Source organism: Diadema antillarum, unplaced genomic scaffold (genome assembly GCF_040938485.1).
Source record: "Diadema antillarum isolate AM-2024a unplaced genomic scaffold, OU_Dant_1.0 seq00000798_RagTag, whole genome shotgun sequence".
Classification (NCBI taxonomy): domain Eukaryota; kingdom Metazoa; phylum Echinodermata; class Echinoidea; order Diadematoida; family Diadematidae; genus Diadema; species Diadema antillarum.
Window position 1 is genome coordinate 2,383,212 of NW_027271682.1, and position 22,536 is coordinate 2,405,747.

At 38.9% G+C, this 22,536-nt stretch overlaps 1 protein-coding gene across 5 annotated transcripts in view; it reads right to left on the minus strand.

Moving 5' to 3' along the window:
* Positions 1-22,334, minus strand: part of LOC139739350 (tropomyosin-like) — a 59,095-nt gene extending 36,761 nt beyond the window's left edge. For 3 of the 5 annotated variants that reach the window (XM_071649968.1, XM_071649970.1, XM_071649969.1), the window contains exons 1-2: positions 22,022-22,334; positions 16,159-16,284 (exon numbers count right to left, since the gene is read on the minus strand). In XM_071649968.1, coding sequence (XP_071506069.1) covers positions 16,159-16,284; positions 22,022-22,135 — 240 coding nt within the window. In that variant the 5' untranslated portion in view covers positions 22,136-22,334. Of the gene's footprint in view, positions 1-5,492; positions 5,717-16,158; positions 16,285-22,021 lie in introns of those variants that run through there. The other 2 variants (XM_071649967.1, XM_071649971.1) reach the window with 2 other exon arrangements.
* Positions 22,335-22,536: the final 202 nt, after the last annotated feature.

Below are 22,536 nucleotides of genomic sequence, written 5' to 3' on the forward strand. Positions count from 1 at the left end.
TTATTAAGTTGGGATTCATTTCATGAATTGAAAGTGGTCCACTGGCTGTAGGCAATATGCAAATAAATACTCAACAAAGTACCAAACTGATTGACAAATTGCCCTACATCGACGTAAGTAACGTCGATGTAGGGCAATTTGTCAATCAGTTGCAATGAAAACACCTCGACGGAAGAAAATCATGAATTTGAATAAGCTAGTACCAGTGATTTCATACAACGGTCTGCATAATACTCAGTTCATTTCAAGAGTTGAAACACCATTTACAGGCATTATTACATTATTACAGGCATTGTGCAAAGCAAGCCTTTGGCAAGATCTCATGTAGGAAGAAACAACTTTTATCAAAGAGGCATAATGAAAAAAAAAGAAGTGTTTTATGTACACAAGTCTATTGGACATCCAGTCACAGATAAGTGAACACATACATTTGAACACGCACAGTTCCCATTCAGTTAATTTTTGCCAGATACATGTGTACATGTATCATCCATGCCTCTTTTCAATGAACATTTAGTTTTTGCCTCGAACTTCAGATGCAGATCATAAACTGGAGACTCCAAATATTCAAGCCAGAGCTTGCCAAATGCCTGAATAGACAACTTCAGTGCTGGAGAGTTTTCAACACAATTTGTGTTGAGAATGTGTGAAGTACTTAAATGTCAGGCACAGCTTCTAACCTATCCATGATAACTTTACACCCAAGGTGATTGAAAGAAGTTACCATATGGGGTCCAATTTAAAAATGCATGCACAGCAGTATCACACAGTTATCTTGATCTGGCATTACAACTGTACATGAAGGACCTTACCCCCATTTACAGGTTAAACCATACCGTTAATTACTCCCTGCCTACTGATACTAGTACCAGTAGTGTACCTTCCACACCCAGTACACAGTGTGTGTGTCAGAAGTATACAAATTGCATTCGCATTTACTACACAATGTAGGTACTTATAGTCATATCAGCACATTATACCAGTAAACATTATAATTTCATATGGAATGATTGTCATTCTCCCATCTTTCATGTGAACACTGTAAATAAAGCATATCAATTGTAGTGGATCATTCATACAGATGTAAATTGTGCTTCATAGTTCATTAGGATCTGCCTGCAGCTGGCTCCAGGCACATTGAAATCCACATGGCCACACACAATGTACAACCAAAAATCAAAATGTAGACCCTGAATGAGCAAGCATGGTCAAATTTGGGAATTACACTTTGTTCACATTTTTTAATGACTTGATAGAAGTCAGACATCTTCTGACCCATTTAACTACAATTTCAAATATCAATATAAATATCATGCAAAGCTCTTGTCTTTTTCAACCTTTCTCTTTCTGTGCTCTACATGTACTTAAAATATAGAACTTCACATGATGTCATGACACAGGGAATAATTTTCCTGGTATCGCATCGCAATTTGCTATGCATTTTTACAACACTGCTACACAACTAACTTTTGTGTAGCAGTTTTCTTCCATAGAAGTGTACAGGATAACATTTAAAATATTGTTCATCAGCTGAAATTGCTAATCAAATTTGAGTTGGAAAATTATTCCCTGTGACACACATTACATTTTTAACCATCTTCTTCCATCAGTAGAATGCTCCTGGTCATGGCTTTAGCTACATTGTATGTAGTTATTTTCAAATTCATGTGCTGAACCAGTCAGATACTAAGACAGATGCTAGGTACAGAGCTGGTTCTACTTCATGTTCAGATGCACAAAGAGTGGATTGTGACACAGCACCCTAGATCAAGTTCTTGGCCCTCCTGCCTGTGCAAGGCAAATTGCACTTGGCACAATGCAAGACTATTTACCAGTGTGTGTGTGTGTGTCAACCTTAGAGTACACAATGGACCAGTTGTAGTGAAGTAAACCTTGTGCACAGAGCTTTCTCTGTCACTAGATATCCTTCCCGTCAATTATGACAATTATATAACAAAAATCGAGACTCCATCAAAAGCTAGACTGCAGTCGTCAACTTTTATATCGATACGATCATCACTCTTCAAAGAAACAAAAACCTACATGTATGTACAACTTACTGGACAGATTTAGACTATTATAGTACCAGTATATCTTCAAAACAATTACCATTACCATGGCTCACAAAGGCTCATGCATGACCATTGCCAATGTGCAAAAGCATACACAATAATACCAGGGAATACCCATAAATGGGTTAAGAAACTCATAACAGTTTGATGCAATGGCAAACTACAAGAAATTGTAGTACTCAAAGAGACCTTTTTTGATAGAATGCTATGTTAATGATGTACAATACATACACAATAAAAACGAAGAAATTAGAACAAACAACAATTTGGCAAATGAAATATTTTGGCTCAAACACGGGACTACTGCACTGAACATATTTTGGTTTAAAAATGTAAATACTGCATATTGTATCTGGCAAGCTAAATCACACTTTCAGTTTCAACATACATGTACATGTGTATTCTCTGGTTTCAGATAAGGAAGACTCAATATGAAATACAATTAAACCAGAATAGTTAGCTGCTCTGTTACATTGACACCTTGGAACACATATCACTGAAGTACACTTGATATGTTTTGCAATCCTGTCTCTTGATCAGTGGATCAGACTGCTGCTGTCGTTTGGGGGCAAAGGTCATTCAGGGAAATTTGAAGCAACTTAGGAGGGCAAACACACCTCCTATTTCCTGCAGCAGAACACGCCTGTGTCAATACTGGCGTTGGTAGAAAACTGCCAGTGTAATTACAGTACAAATTCATGTAGTGTGCTTGAAATAAATGTAATTTCCACCAGCAGGGATCTCACATATGAGAGACTATGCAGATGGTACTATAAAAAAAAAAAAAAAAAAAAATTAATAACACTAACAAAATAAAATAAAAGATTAAAAAAATTAAAATAACAATCATTACACAACTGTGTAATACCAAAAGCAGGGAAAATATTCCAGACAAATTAGGCTATGAATACCTAGAGTAAATATCAAATATTGTACAGTGCAATGATCTTCACGGCACACACTGTTTGTGAGCAAGGTACATTATATAGCTTACGTACAGAATTGTTGGCAAAAGTGGATGTTATGAAAGTACCGTACACTTTCACTTCTTTTAAAATGTAGTATGAAAAACTACCACACAGTCATCTTCTCTTTGATCCCCTATGCACTATTGTACAATACTGATCACATGTGCTAAAATTACGAAGCTGATCAATATTTTTAACTTTTTAATGAAAATATCCATGAACCTGGTTTTATATAATGCATGGTCTAATCTTACATTCAGTTACCAATTTATTGATAACTTCCTAAATAAATTTCTGAGGAGTCTGTTGATAGCCTTGAAATTAGGAATAGGTATGCACATTTTGCATAGTGTGCACTTTCTTAATTGCAAACAGATTTAATAATAGTACCATACCATGCAGCCCCTAAAGGCATCAGCAAATAATGATTACAGGAATTGATGTTCATTCCAAACTTGATAACATGTGATTTATATGACTCACAAAGTGCACCCTGCAATTACTAACTTCAGATGATGACCTTCTTTGGATACTATCATGAAATAAGTTACATGTACCTCAATGCACTAACCAGTAGACAAAATATTCTTTGTCTCTTCAGCCATGTTTGACAGTTCAAAATACCTTTCACTTTACATCAAACAAGCCTAGAAAGAAAAGTAGAACTACAGGGTCCTTGTGAAATCCATTATGCTTGAACAAATCAGGATTAACAGTGCTAATATATAGCCTAGATGACTCTTGCAATCATGACACTGTGATGGTTTACCAATACCAGTATTGCAACATCTGCATCAAATTTGTTTTTAGAGCATGTTATGAAATACATAACTGCAATTTGCAAGCCTCTGGCTCTGAATTCTATTACTCCTATTCAATTGACAGATAGAACACAGACATGCTAGGTACAGATGTATGCAGTATTTATGGGTAAAGTCAGCCTCTAGCGGGTAAACTCGACCACTAGTGCTCTCATTACAAGTGGCCGAGTCTACCTACTGGGCCAAGTTTACCCAAACTACAGTATACCTTTATTGATCTTCAATCCTTATTCTACACTCATTTTGCTGCCATTACATTATTTCATAATGTTCACTAATCTTCAGAGTAAAGGTCTAACGTTACTGTTAGAGCAAATGACATATGTATAATTTTCTATAGACCCCTATTTGCAAAAATGGGTTGTTACACTTTTGGCTAAATAAATAGACTAACATCAATTACCATTCAGTCGCCACTACCTAAAGTCACCAGACATTCACATCGCATGTAACGCGCACCGCAATCAGAGATCAGCTGGGGCGACGGATTTTCATCGCTCTCAAAATACATTCCTAACTCACCTTTTTCCTCCATAAAAACACAAATAATTGTAATCCAAATGTATCTTACCATATGTAACAGGTGACAAAACCATTTTTGATGCGAGGATGTTTTTGATTTAGAATGGATTTCAGGTGGCAGATTAACACAGTTTTTCAAACGCTATGATGCACAATGTATCCTACATTGAAGTGTGTGTATAACACAGGCGCTAATAATATGTGGCGCGCTATGGGCGGCGAACTAATTCAGTGCCTATCGTTAGTTCGCCAACCCAGAAGTGCATAGGAAATACACGCAAGTGGCGACCTAGTGGTCAGTAATTGACGTTAGACTTCTATAACAAAATTAGACTTTTAACAAATTTATTCATAATTCAACTGTGTTAAAGTTTCTGGCTGCTGCGTGCTGGTATTTTCTAATGAGTTGTAACAACAGATGGGAAACATGTATATATAATTATTTATTTTTGAACAAGTCACAATTATTTAATCTCCAACAATGCAACATTCGATACAAACATCTAAAGCACTTCTACTTCCAGCAAGAATTTATGTCAATGCAACTGTGATCCAGTGAGTTAGGTGATTAGTGAGAGGAGAACAAGGGCAAGAATCACCTACAATCACATCACCTGCACCTCTCCAGATCTTTTAGTTTTAGCACCCTACATACACCTAATATAATGGTAACTTACTAACATTAACAAGTTTACACCTTCTTCCCTTGGGCTTGGCCTGGTGCTTGCTTGCCTTCATCATGTTCATGTTCTACTCTTCTTTACGGCCAGCAATGGGTGAATCTCGAGTTACCAATGAAACTATGTTCAACACAAATGTTCTACATTATTAATACATCCATCATCATTATTCCCTCAACTTAAGAAGGTTGGGTGACAGTTGGTGAACACGGGCGACTGCTACATCTTATCATGTAGTCCATCAGCAACACATGCCCGCATACTATTCATTTCCACTTATCACACGAACCGACTACCGGTACGGTACGTATAACTCGTATATGGTGCACGCAGTGCAGGCGTTGGCGCTTGGCCCATCCCACACACAAGACACTTGCATACATGTGTTGTACGCCAAATTTATGCGATGTATGGCTTCACTATACCTACCACTTCGGCTCGTTCTCGTTCCTCATTAAGCTTCTTTTCTAATGACAGTTTGAGTTCCGTAGCCTCGTCCAACGAGATCCTAAGAGCTGATACCTTCTTCCTTATCTGATCCATTTCGATCTGCAGCGATTCCCTTCCTTCTCCTAGAAAATATATCCGAATTACGTTCTTTCAGCGCAATTTCGGAAACCACTTGTAGTATGCACACTTCTCAATTCGCAGGGTCAGGACAAGCGCTTCGCGCGATCGCATCCCGCATCGCGCACGCAATCTACAACACACACGCACAGAAACAGTAGGGGCTCGTTACTCGATAATAATCGATTCCTTGATCGATACCTGTCTTGAAGTGCTTAGACATTTAATTTCAGGCGCTTCATGGAGATTTTCTGCTGTCTAAATAAATGATTTCAACGCATTAAAGTATGTTTAACCTACATTTGTTTTATATAGTTTCATACAATTCAATTAGATTTCAGATTTCAAATGACCATTGAGTATCGGAGCGATTTGAAGTTCATACCCAAGACAGAGAGAAGTGTGCCCTCTTCCGTCCTCTTTGTTTTGTGCTGTTACGTCTTTACTAATTACTCCCTACGGAAGATCGCCTGACATCATAACTATGGCACACACTGAGAATTTCAGTGAGTTCACCTTTTTGACGACTCCCATGTACTCATTCTAATCAGATATTTTCTTATTGTGTAATATCATAATCACTAGTCATTGGGAACACTTGTTCATTTTCAATTAGTTGACATCTTATCTCCCATTACTTTGCGGCTAACATTCAATAAAACGTCTGTAAACGACAAGCTTAACAGGATACAGTTTGGCAATATTAGATAAAAAGTTCAAACTTTTCTTGAAATCATGAACGAAATAATGACGTACTCAAAGTCATTTGACGAGAAAAGCTTTAGGAAAACTAGACCTTATGGAAAGTATGAAAGTTTACATTTTGCATCAGGTCATAAAAACAGCATGTTGTTTACTTTGCGCATTTGACAACAATTGCACCAGTCATTTTGATTTTTCTTTACCGTGTCATTTGAAGAAGACCACTCATTCAGTTAATGCTTACATATTTTCCAAAATTTTAAATTGCAAGAAACTTTCTTTTCGACTCTGCTCAAATTATATCCAGTACGCTCTCATTAGTCTCTAAAATATTCGATTCAAATATAATCAAAAGAAATTGCGATGGTGATATCACGCAAGTGACGTCACAGCCACGTGGTCAGAACGCAAGTTTCGAGTTGCGCAGTATAAGTCGATTCCGAAATTTGCTAATCGTAATCAATTTCGCATCGTGTTTTTTTTTTCAATTCAACTCTGTGCCATGCCATGTGGTTATGTTTACTTCATCGTGTATATGATGCGGTAACTCGTGTAAGCAATTAAAATGCACAAAAAGATATTTTGCCTTAATTTAGTTTCCAATGTTCCTCTGCCATGTTCTATTTCTATAGGAAATGCATGATTTAAAACATGTCTTAATTTTTTCTGACCCATTTCGATCTGACATGTTGCTGCCTCATAATGATTTCTCCGCCGATCGTAATTATGCCCTATCTCATTTTAAAAATTGTTATATTTTTGTCTGCTCGTTCGCTTGTAAGATACACAAAGGTACACCGTAAAGCTGGAGCTCAACTTTGAGAAATGATTGCATAAGTTACTACAATCTTTGAGGCGTTCATTGTCTTCATATTCGTGTACACACACGAAAACATAAGTGCAAAATATATGGTTTGCACAAGACATCGCTATAGAAATTCAATCGTGATATTTAAGTTTCAGACAATGATGATAAAATCATAGCTTAATTATCACAGATGTGTATCCGGGATGTGTACAGGAATCCCACAAGCCTGTTTTTTTTTTTCTGTATGTATTCCATAGCACACATTCTTTGGCAAGTTTTGATAATAATTCGTTACAATTACATGACCAAGTAATAGAAAGTTACCAAATCGAATACATTCTAAACAAAATACTGCCCGTTTCTTTGGAAATGAATGTTGGTTCCCCAAACTTTGCCACTGGGATTTGAAGAATGCAAGACAAATGGAAGAAATACGAATATGATGCATTGTGCAGGCGTCCATAATCGTGAAGTATCCATGGGTGTACTGTTATACGTGCAGCATGTATGCGTGGAAAGATGTAAAACGGGGCATATTCTAGGCACATGTAGGCCCCTATCGACGTGTTAAAAGATTTTTCTTTTGGCCGTACATTAATTACTAACTACAATTAAAAAGAGTATTAATGGAAAGAGTGTAAGCTAAAACAATATTCATAGACTTCAAACAATGCACCTCGGACATGTAATTATTCAAGGTGTATATTTTATTACTTGATATTGCAAATGATCCAGCCAGAGAATTATCATTGTTTCTGAGATAGGCGCTCCTTTTGGACGACAAACAAAAATCTTACAAGAAGAATGAATGAAGTCACGATGCACGATTTAAGGCACGTGTTGCGTGTAGACGTGTAAGATTTTCATTCTGGCTGCACATTTTACTGAATGCACTTGTAGGGTATTAATGGAAAGGGTATTGCAAATACTGAAAATTGCTGCCCTTCAATGAGTCTATTGAAGTGAGTATTTTCTTTATTAGAAGGCAGTAAAACAAAGTTGCTTTGCTATTTCATTTTCAGACAATTTTTATGGACAGCAACCTGCTGATAAAATCAATGATCCTTTGCATCCATTCAAGTAGGAAATTATGCCAGTGCATGACTCCATCATAACTGGCTAGTGGCTTAGTAGCTTGTGAAGGAGGCTAAGAAGCGTAGACGCCGTGCAGAGCGCCGCATGATCAAGTCTGGTCTTTGCATTGACAGAGAGCTGTATCGGCAAGAGTGTGAGTCCTACTACAGCCACCTTGCCGACGCCAAGTCAAGGCACCTAAGAGAGGAGATTGCTGCTGCAGACACCAAACAACTTTTCAACATCATCAAAAGACTCACAATTGCACATCCAGATTCTTCTCTTCCTGACCATACTTCAAATCCTGCACTTGCCAATCAGTTTGCTGAGTTTTTCGACAACAAGATTAGTACCATTGCATCTTCATTCCCGGTGTCTCCTGAAATCTCTCTCTCTAATTCCTCTCGCATAAATATAAACACTGAGTGTGTATTTTCTGAGTTTGGTTTAATCACTGAGTCACAAATGAAACGTCTCATCAATTCTCTTCCGTCCAAGTCTTGTTCTCTTGATCCTCTCCCCACATGGCTACTAAAAGAGTGTCTGGATGAATTTCTTCCTGCAATAACTCACATTCTGAATCTCTCGTTGTCATCAGGCGTAGTTCCTAAGCACTTCAAAAGGTCGCTCATATTGCCCTTTCTAAAGAAACCCAGCTTAGACCGTAATGATTTGAATAATTTTCGCCCCATTGTTAATCTGTCTTTTCTTGGTAAAGTTCTTGAGAAAGTGGTTGCTCGCCAACTCAGAGATCATCTTGATGAACACCAGTTGTTTCCTAGTAATCAGTCTGCCTACAGGCACTTCCACTCCACCGAAACCGCCTTATTGAAGGTACTCAATGACCTCCTCTTAGCAGTAGACAAAGGCCATGAAGTTGCTCTTCTGCTTTTAGATTATTCTGCTGCGTTTGATACTATCAATCATGAAATTCTCCTTAACAGATTGGAGACTAATTTTGGTCTAACGGGAACAGTCTTGAGATGGATTGCATCTTACTTACACGACCGCCACCAGATGGTTACTGTGAACGGTGCATTTTCTCAGTCGTTCCCTCTTAGACATGGTGTCCCCCAGGGGTCTGTGGTTGGTCCTTTACTATTTCTTCTATACACAGCCCCTCTGTCTTCAGTAATCAACTCTCATAACGATATTTTACATGTTATGTATGCCGACGATACTCAAATCTACATAATCATACAACCAAATACCCAAGTCGAAGCACTCTGCAAGCTTAGTAGATGCGTTGATGATATCAAGCAATGGTCTCACGATAATTATTTGAAATTGAATTGTGTTAAATCGGAATTTTTATATGTTCATTCTCAGTTCAGGCGGGGTAGCTCTCTAACAGAATTTTCCTTTGAAGATAGTACTATCCCCATCTCTCAGTCCGTCAGAGATCTCGGAGTTATTGTAGATAAGCATCTGAACTTTCAACAACATATTAAGAATTCATGTCGTTCTGCTGCTTGGGGTATTTGTAAAATTGGTAAAATACGTAAATTATTGGATCAGTCTTCCACGGAACGTCTCATTCACGCATTTGTTTCCTCTCATCTTGACTACTGCAATTCCCTTCTTGTTGGTCTCCCTGCTTCAAGTACTGCACCACTTCAAAGAATTCAAAATACAGCTGCTAGGCTTGTGACCCTTACAAAAAGATCTGACCACATTACTCCAGTTTTCCGATCCCTCCACTGGCTCCCCATCCATCAACGTATCACTTTTAAAATCCTCCTTATTGTTTACAAGATATGTAATAATCTTGCCCCATCTTATCTTAAAGATTTAATTTCCTTCCGCTCCTCCACTTCAACCCGTTCTCTTCGTTCTTCCTCCGCTCTCCAATTATCACGTGGTCCCCGCACCTGTACACGTTATGGTGATAGGGCCTTTTCAGTTATTTCCCCACTTCTTTGGAATGAACTCCCTTTTTATATTCGTAACGCTGAAAATGTTGATAGGTTTAAGTCATTGTTGAAAACTCATCTGTTTACACAACCTTAATTTTGCTGTTGTTGTTGTTGCTGTCGTTATCATAATATGTACATAATGCTGTATTTTGTTTTTACGTTATATATATTATTTTTCCCCGATTTGATGCGCTTAGAAACATCAGTATTAAGCGCTATATAAATGTTATTCATTATCATTATCATTATTACATTATTGTATTGAGTTTATGCTTCCTCTTTGTGTGTGTGTGTGTGCGTGTGTGTGACATGTGTGTGTGTGTTTAACTTAAAGGAGACCTCCGGATGATTTTCAGACTTTAAGATTTAAACACCTATAAATTAGTTATACTGAGTACAGAGTTTCAGAATCTATAGTGATTGGGATGAGGAATAAGAATGTTTTCAAAATTTGAAATGAACAAGGATGACGACCTGCAGCCTCACCATAAGAATGCATGAGTTGGGGCTCAAGGAAGCAGAACAAAAGAAGTTGGCATGCATAGATTCTACACAGGTGAACTTGTCAAGCAAATGGTATTATAATGAATTACACTGCTATACATTTTTGATATAATGTATGTGAGGCTCCTATGTCATCAGCACTGTTTAGTGTAATTTGTTTAAAATTTTCAGAGTATTGGTTTCTCTGCTCAATGACCACAATAAATTCCACAAATCTATACGGATCTGCCGATTTATGGACTACATGATGTGAAATTATGGAAATCGTCTGGAATGCCTCTTTAAAAAAAGTGTGTGTGCCTGTGTTAGGAAAGGAACAGACTGACAAGCACTGTCATGAAAGATATCAATTTTCGCCAAAGAACCTATCATATCCCTAGACAACCGAGCAAATAAACAAAAACACTCGAGGAAATAATGAATATACATAGACTTTAAAACGATGCACATGAACATTCAATAAATTATGGTGAAGTACAATCTATTTCTAATTAGCAATTCTAGCTAGAGAATCATCGTATAAGTTTCTGAAATAGGTGAGCGCCTTGTATGACAATTACATAAATCTTATAGATGTTAATGAAGAATGAACGAAATAACGATGCATGATTTACGCCTATGGAGGTTTGATATTCCACAACACTCTGAAAGGTCTAAAGAAGACCATGGAGTGACAAAGTAAGACTATCGAATGAGTGTGCCTCATTGGAATGTCAAATAAGCATAAACGTGAAAGCTGTCCGTCTGCAAATAATGATGCACTTCACTTTTGCTTATGTTGCACGGCCTTTCGCAGCATGAAGGTGCGTGCGTGCGTGTGTGTGTGCACGTACGCGCAAGCATTATGGCGAAGAGCCACAAAATATCTATGTCAAATGCCAAAGAGATCTGAGAGCGCGCACGGAGAGTTCAAGTGGTTACCGAGGTATCGACGCTGTAAGGAACTCATCGTGACAGTCACGTTTCCACTTGACACAAAGATAATCCAGAAATGAATTGAAGACACCGTTGCAATTATCTGTGGTTGTTAATCCGTACGCCTACAGGAAGGCTTGAATCCAGCACGTGTAGAAGTGGTAGAAGTCATGAACACAAGAGAACTATCGTCGAAAGTCATCCCGCGCGTGTCACTGTTCAGCGGAGGGAGTGCACTCACTCGAGCGCACAGCCTGACATTCCAGGCATGTCATTCCATATACGGCGGTGTGACGTAGTATCTGGGTGTGCCGAGCTGGCCGAACGATAATCGGTGCAGGTATCGGTTGCTGTCCCAGTTCAGAAGGTCCGGAGACGTTGTGCGTCCTAGCCCGACGTCTTAGGAGTGTATCCAAGCGGAACGGTGCTTACAATCCCATTATTTACAGGAAATAATTGTAAGGTGAATCCACGGCTTGGATTGTCTAGGGTCATCACGAGTCCACTGTTTGTCTGAACTGATGAATAAGTCATCAAAACAACCAACAGCTATCATTACCTTATTCCATTACGTGCAAGGAAAAAAAAAACACGAACAAGCCGTAGCTGAGGTAGCATTTCAATTGCGAGTCCATCATCGTAACTCGCATAATTTTAAGTAATTGGTCAACGTCATGGTGTATTGTCTCTCAGAGTATAATGCAATATGAGTGCAAACCACGCAACCTTAATTCCAAAGACGACGTATGCATTCATAGCTAAATTTGAACGATAAATACTTTTAACCACATGATATTGCTTCGAGGAACATTCGGTACTATGCATGACCTTTTTCAGTCTCAAACACAGTAAGTTAGCAAGCAGAGGATAAAGAAATATAATATTATGCAGTATTATATGATAGATCATTAACATACACTATATAGACGTGAAACGAATCTTTTCGCAGAAGTAATGACAATGAAATTGATTACGATAATGATGACAAAAATAATGATGCTGACAACAATGACAATAATTGATCATCTAGACATCGAAAATCAGAACAAAATTATTTTCTCGAAAGAAGTTCCAGTTTATATGGATAATCAAACTTTTTTCAAGAAGTTAATTTCCTTTTCTTTTTCTATTTTTTAGACGATAGATAATCACTATTATCATTGTTGTGTGGTGTTGCATCTTGTTGTGTTGTGTTGCGTTCAGTATGTTGTATGTTGTCTTGCGTTGTCTTGCGTTGTCTTGACTAACAGCTTGACATCTTGGTAGTTGCTAATCAATCACCAGAAACTTTTTTTTTCTCCCACTGGGATATTTATTACTCTACATCGAAAGTATAGTATTCATCAAAAGACACAAAAAACAACAACAAACAAAACAATACCAAAAAAAAAACCAACATCGTAATATTGTTCTAGCAAAGTACTATGAAAAACAGGCCATGACCTGTCGTGACTCAGAAGATCATATCTAACATTTACCAGAGACTTTTGTATTCAAACAATCATGTATTTACCAATAGGAGACTGGCAAGGTGTGACGGCATCAGCACCCCTTCTAATTTGCATATTATAGAAATAATTGTAACATCAAGAAAATGATGTGGTAGAGGCTGATGTTACTAATCAGCAAAAAAAAAATGAAACTTACAAAATTCCACAAATCTTATCACGTCTTTACTTACTTTTGATGAAACTTCTATCTTCCTATATATTGTTTGGGTTTTGCTTTGATTTTTTTTTTTGCAACTTGTGCATGGAGGAAGACAATGAGCCAGGTGCGTCACTATGTCAGTGTATAAATTATCTTTTGTTGGGCATACTTGAAGCCTCAATCTCTTATCTCAATCTCTTATCAAAAATTTACCTCAAATTATCATTCAAAAAAGTACCAATACCGAATTGGTCTATATAAATATATACGTATTTGTGTGCGTGTGTGTATAATTTTATACCTATATTTCTCAATCTATTTGTACTATTTATAAAGAAAACAGCTCTGAGAAAGATTACTGAATGACATGCATGAGAGAGTGGCCGAGACAGACAGACAGACAGACAGATATACAGACGGCCTATGGAAAAAAAAAGTCACCGACTATTTCATTTCTAGGAATGGGAGACGTGAATTTGAAATGAATCAGACATTTGTTATTCGACATTATAGTGTCATTTAGTGTATACTATTAAGTGTACTACAAGTCTTTCTGCTGGTAAATTCCTTATCTGCCGCAAGTGAACCGCAACAGAACAAAAAGGGTGTTCAGTCCGTGACCACAAACGCATGCACAACCGGATGTCATCGCTAACAATGGCAGGTGACATTTCCGATTTTAATGGGTCACAATGCGCTCATTATTACATGGCAACCTTCGTGTTTTGTTACCCTTATTGATCTAATTCTATGACGATAGATGACTAAAATGAAAGGAATCACCCCAACAGGGAGGCGAATTAAAACAAAGTTCAGTCATACCGCTAACGTCGATCTTTGGACACGGAACATGCTATAATATCAGCGACAGTTCCGCATCGATCAACATGATCAACCTGTACGGCAGAAAAAAACAACAACAAAAACAACCAGGGGATGGCCTTTGTGGTGATATGTTTGAGATCTGCGATGCGCACCTTGGTCCTTCTCACATGTACCAAGCTGAGTATAGAATAGAAAATCGCGCAATACTCTCCCTTTAAAAGGGGGGACAAACTAAAATTGAACGAAATAAGGAAAAAAAAAACAAGAATTAGATGAGACTAGAAATGTCGCTATAGCGACTGGTACTCTCTAAAAAAAAATCGAGTGAAAATATTCACTCCTAAAAGAGTGAATACCAACAAGAGTGAATTTAGAGTGAAATTGGAGTGAATTTTGAGTGAAAATGTTCATTTTCACTCATTTTGGAGTGACCTCAGGGATCACTCGAAGATTTTGGAGTGATCCCTGAGGTCACTCTGAAACGAGTGAAACTGAACATTTTCACTCAAAATTCACTCCAATTTCACTTTAAATTCACTCTTTTTTGTATTCACTCTTTTAGGAGTGAATATTTTCACTCGATTTTTTTTTAGAGAGTATGCTTCCGCCATAATGCATTGTTCTCCGAATAGGTCTATAGCACAATGTCTTGACAATGTGTGACAAAACAGCTTCACATAACTGGCAAAATATTAAAATGACAGGTTTGTCACAAATGCATTGAGTGTTCACTATCCTTGAACAAGATTTATTTGGATGAATGGCTATACTGTCTAAGAGTGCAGGTATTTGGGGATTTGAGGATTTTTGAACCCAACTTTTGACCCTTTTATAAGTTTAAAGAAAAAGTGAAATTTAGCACTTTCACTTGACATTTGACATTTTGACCTTTGACCTTTAGGCAAGAATCTTCCTAGAGAATCTGTATTTGGTAATATATATATGCATACACTAAAGTTTCAAGAAAAAACCCTGCAGGCATTGCATAGATAAGACAGAAATATTGACATTTTGATCGGTTGACCTTGACCTTTCACCCCCTGACCTTTGACCCATGACTCCTAAAGTCCCTACATGATCACTGCCAGTCAGTACATGCATAAATACTAAGTTCCATGGAGATACCTTGAAATATTTGTGAGATATGGAGAAAAATGTGAAATTTTTACATTTTCACTTGACCTTTGACCCTTGACCTTTGACCTCATGACCCAAAGCTCTCTCTGGGGAATCTTTATTTGGTAGTTCATGTATACACCAAGTTTTAAGAAAATACCTCCAGGCATTGCACAGATATAGGGGAATTAGTGACATTTTGAGCATTTGACCTTGACCTTTTGACCTTTGACCATCAGCGTGTGCGCCTTAAAGTTGATAGGCACATTTTTGCCCACTAATACATATACGTGCCAAGTTCCATTAGGATACCTGTAACAGTTTTTTAGATATACGCTGTCCACAAAACAACATTACGGACGGAAGGACGGACGGACAGACGGAAGGACGGACGGTCGGACGGACGGACAACCCGAAAACATAATGCCTCCGGCGACACTTCGTGGCGGAGGCATAAAAATACTAGTTCGCAGGTATTGCACAGGTGTCCTTTGTAGTAAAACGAATCTTTGCTCGCTACCTTTGCTTATATGGTTTCTTCTCCTCCATTCCAGCTTTACAAATACAAACAGTAACAACACAAAAATACCCGCACACACACATACACACACACAAACACAGACACATCCACACTTGAATACACATACAAGATACAAGATACACAAACAACCATACTTATGAGCCTAAAATGTTCTTAAACAACACATTGCTTCTTCAAGTTCAACCATGCCACAACCAGCAGGCATAGGGGATAGTAAACAACAACAACAATGATATAATTATGATTTTGAGACCTGTACGTGGTCGCGAGAGAATTCTAAGATCGTATCAGGGTGATCATCCCCCGAGGACAATTCACCTTATCACGACTTAATTATATACTGGTTAGTGAAAAGGTTAGAGTAAAGATTGAGGTTAGGTTTAGGGATATAGTTTGGTTTAGGGTTAAGGATAGGTTCAGGGATCAGAGGAAGGGTTAGGGTCAGGGGACTAAAAAGGCAGCGGAGAGAGTACTCACCACGCTCTGTGCCTTGGTTGCTTCTTCGAGCGCAGACTTGGTCTCCGTCAGCTTGTCGGTGGCCGTGTCGAGCTCGAGTTCGACCTGCTTGATTCGGTCATCCCTCTCCTTGATGGTGTCGCTCAGCTGTTTATGTAGAACGAAAAAGGGAAAAAGGAAAAAAGAAGTCAATATGATGTCGCTCAAACAGCAGGTTCTTCTAGTATCATGGAAAGTCTTACATTGTTAATTACTATAGCTCAGATCTCGTGTTTTCTCGCTGCACATTTTTACAGGGAATTTCCACTTGTACCGTTTGAGGCAGGATAAAAACACTTGTAACCTTCTGATAATGTCTTAACTTTGACTATATCACCAAAAATATGAGAAATACAACAACTATTGGAGAGCGGAAAGAGCACATGTTAATTCACACAGTCACTTGGGTTTCGTCAAGCTAACCATCTTCATGTATTAAGGTTGTGGATTTTTCTAAAAGATTTGACTTTAAAAAAAACTTGATGGTTCACAAAACAGGAGGAAAAATGACACTCGGTCAACAAATCCAGAGTGCCAGTCATCAGATGGCTTCTGAATGTAACAACAAAGTACAATGAAAATTAACGAAGTTTACGCCAGACAAATCTTGAATGGAACTAAAAAATCATAGGTGTATGTCATCTACCAACGGAAAGAGTTAAAGGTCACACATACAATCCCGTTTCAGACATCTAAACAAGCAAACAAAAACAAAAAACCAACAACTATGCTTCAAAAGTTAAAATGGAGCAAATAAGTATGACAGTGACACATTTTTGCCGTCCTCGTATATTCATACAGATGGTCACATTGTCCTGAAGTGTGCGTTCTTCTCCTATTATTGTCATCTTACGACGATCGAGATAACCTGACCTTGAATTCAAAGTGTATAACGTGGGTTTTTCTTTTTGTTTGTTTGTTTGTTTGTTTGTTGGACCGCAAAGGATGACTTTTGATAATGGAATGTTTTCAGAATGTATATGGCGAGACTCATTAAGCCGTCTGATATTTTCTCTCCTCTTGGCAATGATACCTTTTTTTTTTTTCTTTCCTGCGATTTCTTTTATTTTATTGCGACTTCGAGGGGGATTTTTTTTTCTTTGGATTAAAGGTTCTTATAGCAAGAATTTGAAGTTTGTCTTGGCTCAGGCAATAATCATGCAATTGGCTCTATAGACGGGTTACATGCAGACACCACATCGCGGATATACAGACAGATCTCCGGCTGATAATCTGGATTTCATCGGGCTTGGGCGATAAGTCGGCAGTATTTGCAGAAAATCTTGCAGATAATAATGTTGAAATGATATAGGCAGATATGGTCTCAGCTTTCATCTTGATTTCCTCAAAATGTGTCGGATGCAGTCTCATTTCAGTCCCACTTTCCCGCGGAAATCCTCCCTGACGGCATGACGAATTATACATGCATGCGATTGGAAATGTTTCGACGCAGACATCATCATTGTTGTGTGAGGATTATGATAATGAGTGATGTGCTGTGTGCTTGTCTGCGATTCCTTCAGTTATGTGCTGTCAACGTTGTGATGATAGATTTGATAACATGGGTTCATACTGTTACGTCACGCAGGGTGATAGTAATTGTTTTGCCTCATAAACATTGCGCTCTTGCTGGGGCCATTTTACATTATTATTATTGATATGACATGGTATTATGGTAGAGAGGATTGAAGTGTATAGGGGGCAGTATCCCCCTTCCCCAAGGGGGGGGGGGGAATATTCAAAGTATATAAAAGGATATGGAAACAAACATACATACATACAGACATACATACAAATAGACACACAAGCAAACAGATAATTAGAACGCCGTCTTCGCATAATCTTCTGCAAAGCTCTATTGTTGCAATATCTGGTTTTGGATAATTTATTTTCCCTCCGTCGCTGCACAAAGATTATATCCTAATTAGCCAAATTTCGGCTTTTTAATCTCATTACTGCTCAAAATATGTTGTGACTCTTTAAAAAAAAAATATTCCTTTGACATTGACTTGAAAATCAGGCCTAAAATGTCCTCTCTTTTTTCCTTTTGTTCCATCCATGATATAACTTTTTGAAAAATAGTGGAGCATCTAATCTGATTTCTATCACAGGAATAAGCCTTCGAGAGCTGACCCGGTCTAGGTACAGACCATTGTCAAGGTGATATCCCACCTCCCTGTGAGGTTTTCGATGGTCTCGCGATTCAAGCAGCCTTACAACAAGAGTCGTTATCCCATTCTGACAACTAATGAGCTGTGTTGATTGGGAATGAAAGTAAAAGCAACCGACACTTTGTAACCATAAAAGTGACTTTTATTCATGACAGATCGGTCATCTGGTTTCTTGAAAATTCGAAAATGTGGTTGGAAAGATGAAGATTAAATTTGCTGCCATGGGAATTTGGGTGCACGTCACGAGACCGACATCCACGAGTCATACAGCCCACAAGTCATACAGCTCACAAGTCATACGGCCCATGAGTTCGACTCTAAAGCCAACAAGGCCCACGAGACCGACACATTACGCGCCGTGTTGTATCTGTCGAACTCGTGGGCTGTTTTTACCCAGTGTCGAACTCATGGGCTGTATGACTCGTGAGCTGTATGACTCATGGACCTGTTTTCAATGTCGAACTCGCGGGCTGTATATGACTCGTGGGTGTCGGTCTATAGTGGGATGACCCCGGGAATTCGAATACTGATGTCAAGAATGTACGCTTCAGGCCGCGAAAATGTATTGAATGACAGATGCAGTCATCGCGTAAATCATAATAACAATACAGCACATCTCTCTAGCAATGGTCACTAAAATAATGTCATGACTTCATTCGATTTATCTTAAAGTCTATCACCTTTATAGTGTTTCCGATCCGAGATGTTTAAATCATGGAGCTAATAGTATCATAATCAAACAGTGGGATATTTGGCTTCTTCCTCTCAACCTATGCGTTTTGGGTCGATTTTTGATAAAGCGGAAGAAGAATATGTTACAGTGAGGCAAGACACGAGATATTTACTGAGGTTTACACAATGATTTTGCAAGGATATGATTAATGCCAGATGATGCTATGAACATTGCAGGTTGAAATGACTAAATGGGGACAGACGTGGCAACCTCACCAGCCGGAAGGAGGGGCACTGTGGTACAGTTGGTGGTCTGGCTCTCAAGTCGCGACGGAATGTAATCATATCACTTGGTTCGCCAGAATTAAATGTCATTTCATCTTCAGATTTCCTTTCAGCCACTCGTCTGCTTTATAAATCCCACCGGATCACAGACAGACGTGACATGCAGCGGCCAAAAAAAAAAGAAAAAGAAAAAGAAGAAGTGAGATTATAACAACACAATAACAAGAACTTGAGGAAACAGGAATTTCGTTCGCAGCGGATCGACCTCAGGAGCAAGACAAAAAAAAAATGCTTAAAAACTTCAGGGGATATCGAACTTCGGTGGAATGTAGAAGAAAAAGACGCCGGAGCAGGAATGGCATGTCTGAAGACAGTTCTCGACGGTAGAAAAAAAAATGGGGGGGGGGGGGAAGAAAACTACTACTGGCAAAATCATGGTGCCAGGCAATCATTTGACGGAAAGAAATGAGAAAAATTTATATGTGTGTTGGGGGTTTTTTCCCCTTCGGAAAATATCGGCATACCACCACGAAGAAGGTAAAATAATATGGTCCTTTGTCGGAGAGAAATTGGCATTCTTTCTCAGTTTCCTGTCAGATAAATGTCGTTGTAAACTTTTGACAACCAGTCTTAAAGCGAATACCTCTACGCGAACACCTCAACGCCTTTCTGGTGTCCCCGAAGCAAAGTTCGTTTCATTCACTTTATCTATTGATAAGCACCTAAACATGAGGTTTGAAAGTTAAGGACAACAGCTTTAGATTTCCGGAAATAGTGTAATGGTTGGACCTTACAATACTGAAGTATTCTTGTAGTTGAATGGACACTTCTATGATTATTTCCATGCATGTGTGTGCTTGATAAATGGTAATATATTAGTAGTAGGCCTATACGATAGCATAAAGACGTGGACATAAGATGGCTTAAAAAATAAATCAATCAGCTGCAGAGAGATGCCAGAACCTAAAGATGAGAGAGAGAGAGGAGTGACGTCATCAGCAGACAGTGAATCATTGAATATGATAAGACTGTACTGTAGCTGTTGCAGCTTATGTGCTGACGGCCTATAGTCAAAGTTAATTATGATTTCCCCAAGGACAATCTTATGAAATTGTTCTTCCTATTCTCTGTGTATTTTGTAAGTTTTTGTATACCAAGACTGAGAAATTGTTCACATACAATTCCGTACAATTGATACGAGGTAGAGGCTGCTGTACATACACTGCAGTATGGAGCCGTAGACCGATGGTGTTAAAAGGGCAAGGAATGTGGAATGCACGTGTGGAATGCGCAAGCGGAGCTGGCCATGCGCAGTACGTCGATGAGTGCGAGCGTGACGGACGGCGCTTGTGCACTGTCCTCCTGTAGGGGTCGCTGTGTATGTGTTGCCACCCCGTCCGAGTTATCGTGCTGAAAGTTGGAAATGAGTGGTATGAGAATTTCTTCGGCCATCGCGCTCTCTTTCGACAGGGGAAATATTGAATAGACAAATTTAAAAAAATAGCCTTGAGAAAAAGTAATGACGCTTCTCCGGAAAGGAAACAAGAGGATGAGCGACGCGAAATGCTGCTATCTAACTTGAAAGTACAATTGCATGTGCAATAGAAGTCTCTTCCTCAGATTGTGAGATTATAAACGTCCAGTCGGTTTGATTTCCGCTTCTCGCAGAGTTCGCCATCCCTGTGTTGTTGATATTGTCCAGGGGCACGGAGGTAAAGGCGGTGGCCATTTTGAGCTCAGGTTCATGACTGAGCACTAGTGATTCAATGTCACCCTCTGCTGTCGCTCCCATACTCGTGACGTACCAGACGACTGTGCAAAATCACTGCTTAGATCCAGTTTGAGAGCTTAGTTATACAGCTTCCACTGATAAATTCCCCGAGATTAGGTATTGTGTGCAGTACAGACGGTAGAAATACGTCAACCGAACGGTTGCCAGTAGTTACGCTGTGAGCCATCGATGTGAGGTTCTGTTCTTCTTCTTTTCTTTTTTTCCTTCTTCAGCCTGTCCTCTGTCTTTTCATCGTTCAGAGGTTGATGGCCGCCACGTACTGGCACGCATAAACTGTTCAGTAAAACCCATCTGCGATGAGCCACCCACATGAAGATTTATTGAATGTGAGACATTCACGTTAGAGACATATATAAACGAGTTTATCATACTATTAGAATGTTATCAGCAAGTAAAGCAAAAAAAGACTATTATAAGTAAGGATATCCAGATATAGTCCCTATCACTTTGTTGTTTTTGTTTAAACGTCGTCGAACAAGTAAGGTCATTGGTTGGACTGATGGGCAACCATACGATAAGTCTTTCAAGTTGAGTATTCATTTCCCCAATACGGATATTTATCCAACGTAAATATAAGTTTCGATAAATCCGCCGATCAAACAATGATACTGCATTAGAGATGTCAATGAAAAAAATAAAATAAAATATGTGTGCCTGAAATTCAAAGACGTTTCAATTTCAGTCCATTCGTTTGCAAGACATGACAACATGCTAATGTGCGCATGCGCGCATTATAGAAAAACAAAACACATAATGATAATGATGCACTCTTTCGATACGCCATTGGATCGTGCTTTTTACAATGTCATTCCTAGGACTGTAATAACTAATGCGCTTGACTATTGGTAGGTTTCTGAGGTCTCTCCAAAGTGATAAGCATCACTTTTTCATGATGCAATATTTGGTAAAATTGGAAACATCTTACCTGCTCCTCGCGCTCTTTGCTGGCTCTCAACTCATTCTCCGCCACCTCCTTGGCATCCAAGGCTACTTCCTTCTCGGACTTGAGAGCCAACATCTTCTTCTTGATGGTATCCATAGTGTTGGATGGGGTGTTACCACGTCTGACGCAAGAAACGAAAAGAGCAAGCAAACAGGAGCACGTCCAAAGACTGCGAAGTTACAACGTCCGATCCAAGCTTGAAAGAGCCAGGGAACAGACCTTTTCGCTCGGTGGGAATGTGGAGAGGGCTAACCGGCCAAGTGAGGCAGACTCCCTGTAAGATGCCTTTCAGTATACAGTCAGAATTACTCAGTTTTATTTTTTAGTCTCGCAGCGCAACAGACGGACAGTTCGTGCGCACGTAGCAGCATAGGGAGCGCGCGCTCGTAAACCCTGAAAAGTAGGAAGAAGTTTGTCGAAAAACCTTAACTGGGAAGGGTGGAAAGACCACGTGACGCACTCTCAACCAATCGCACGACGGTTTACAAAGCGGAATT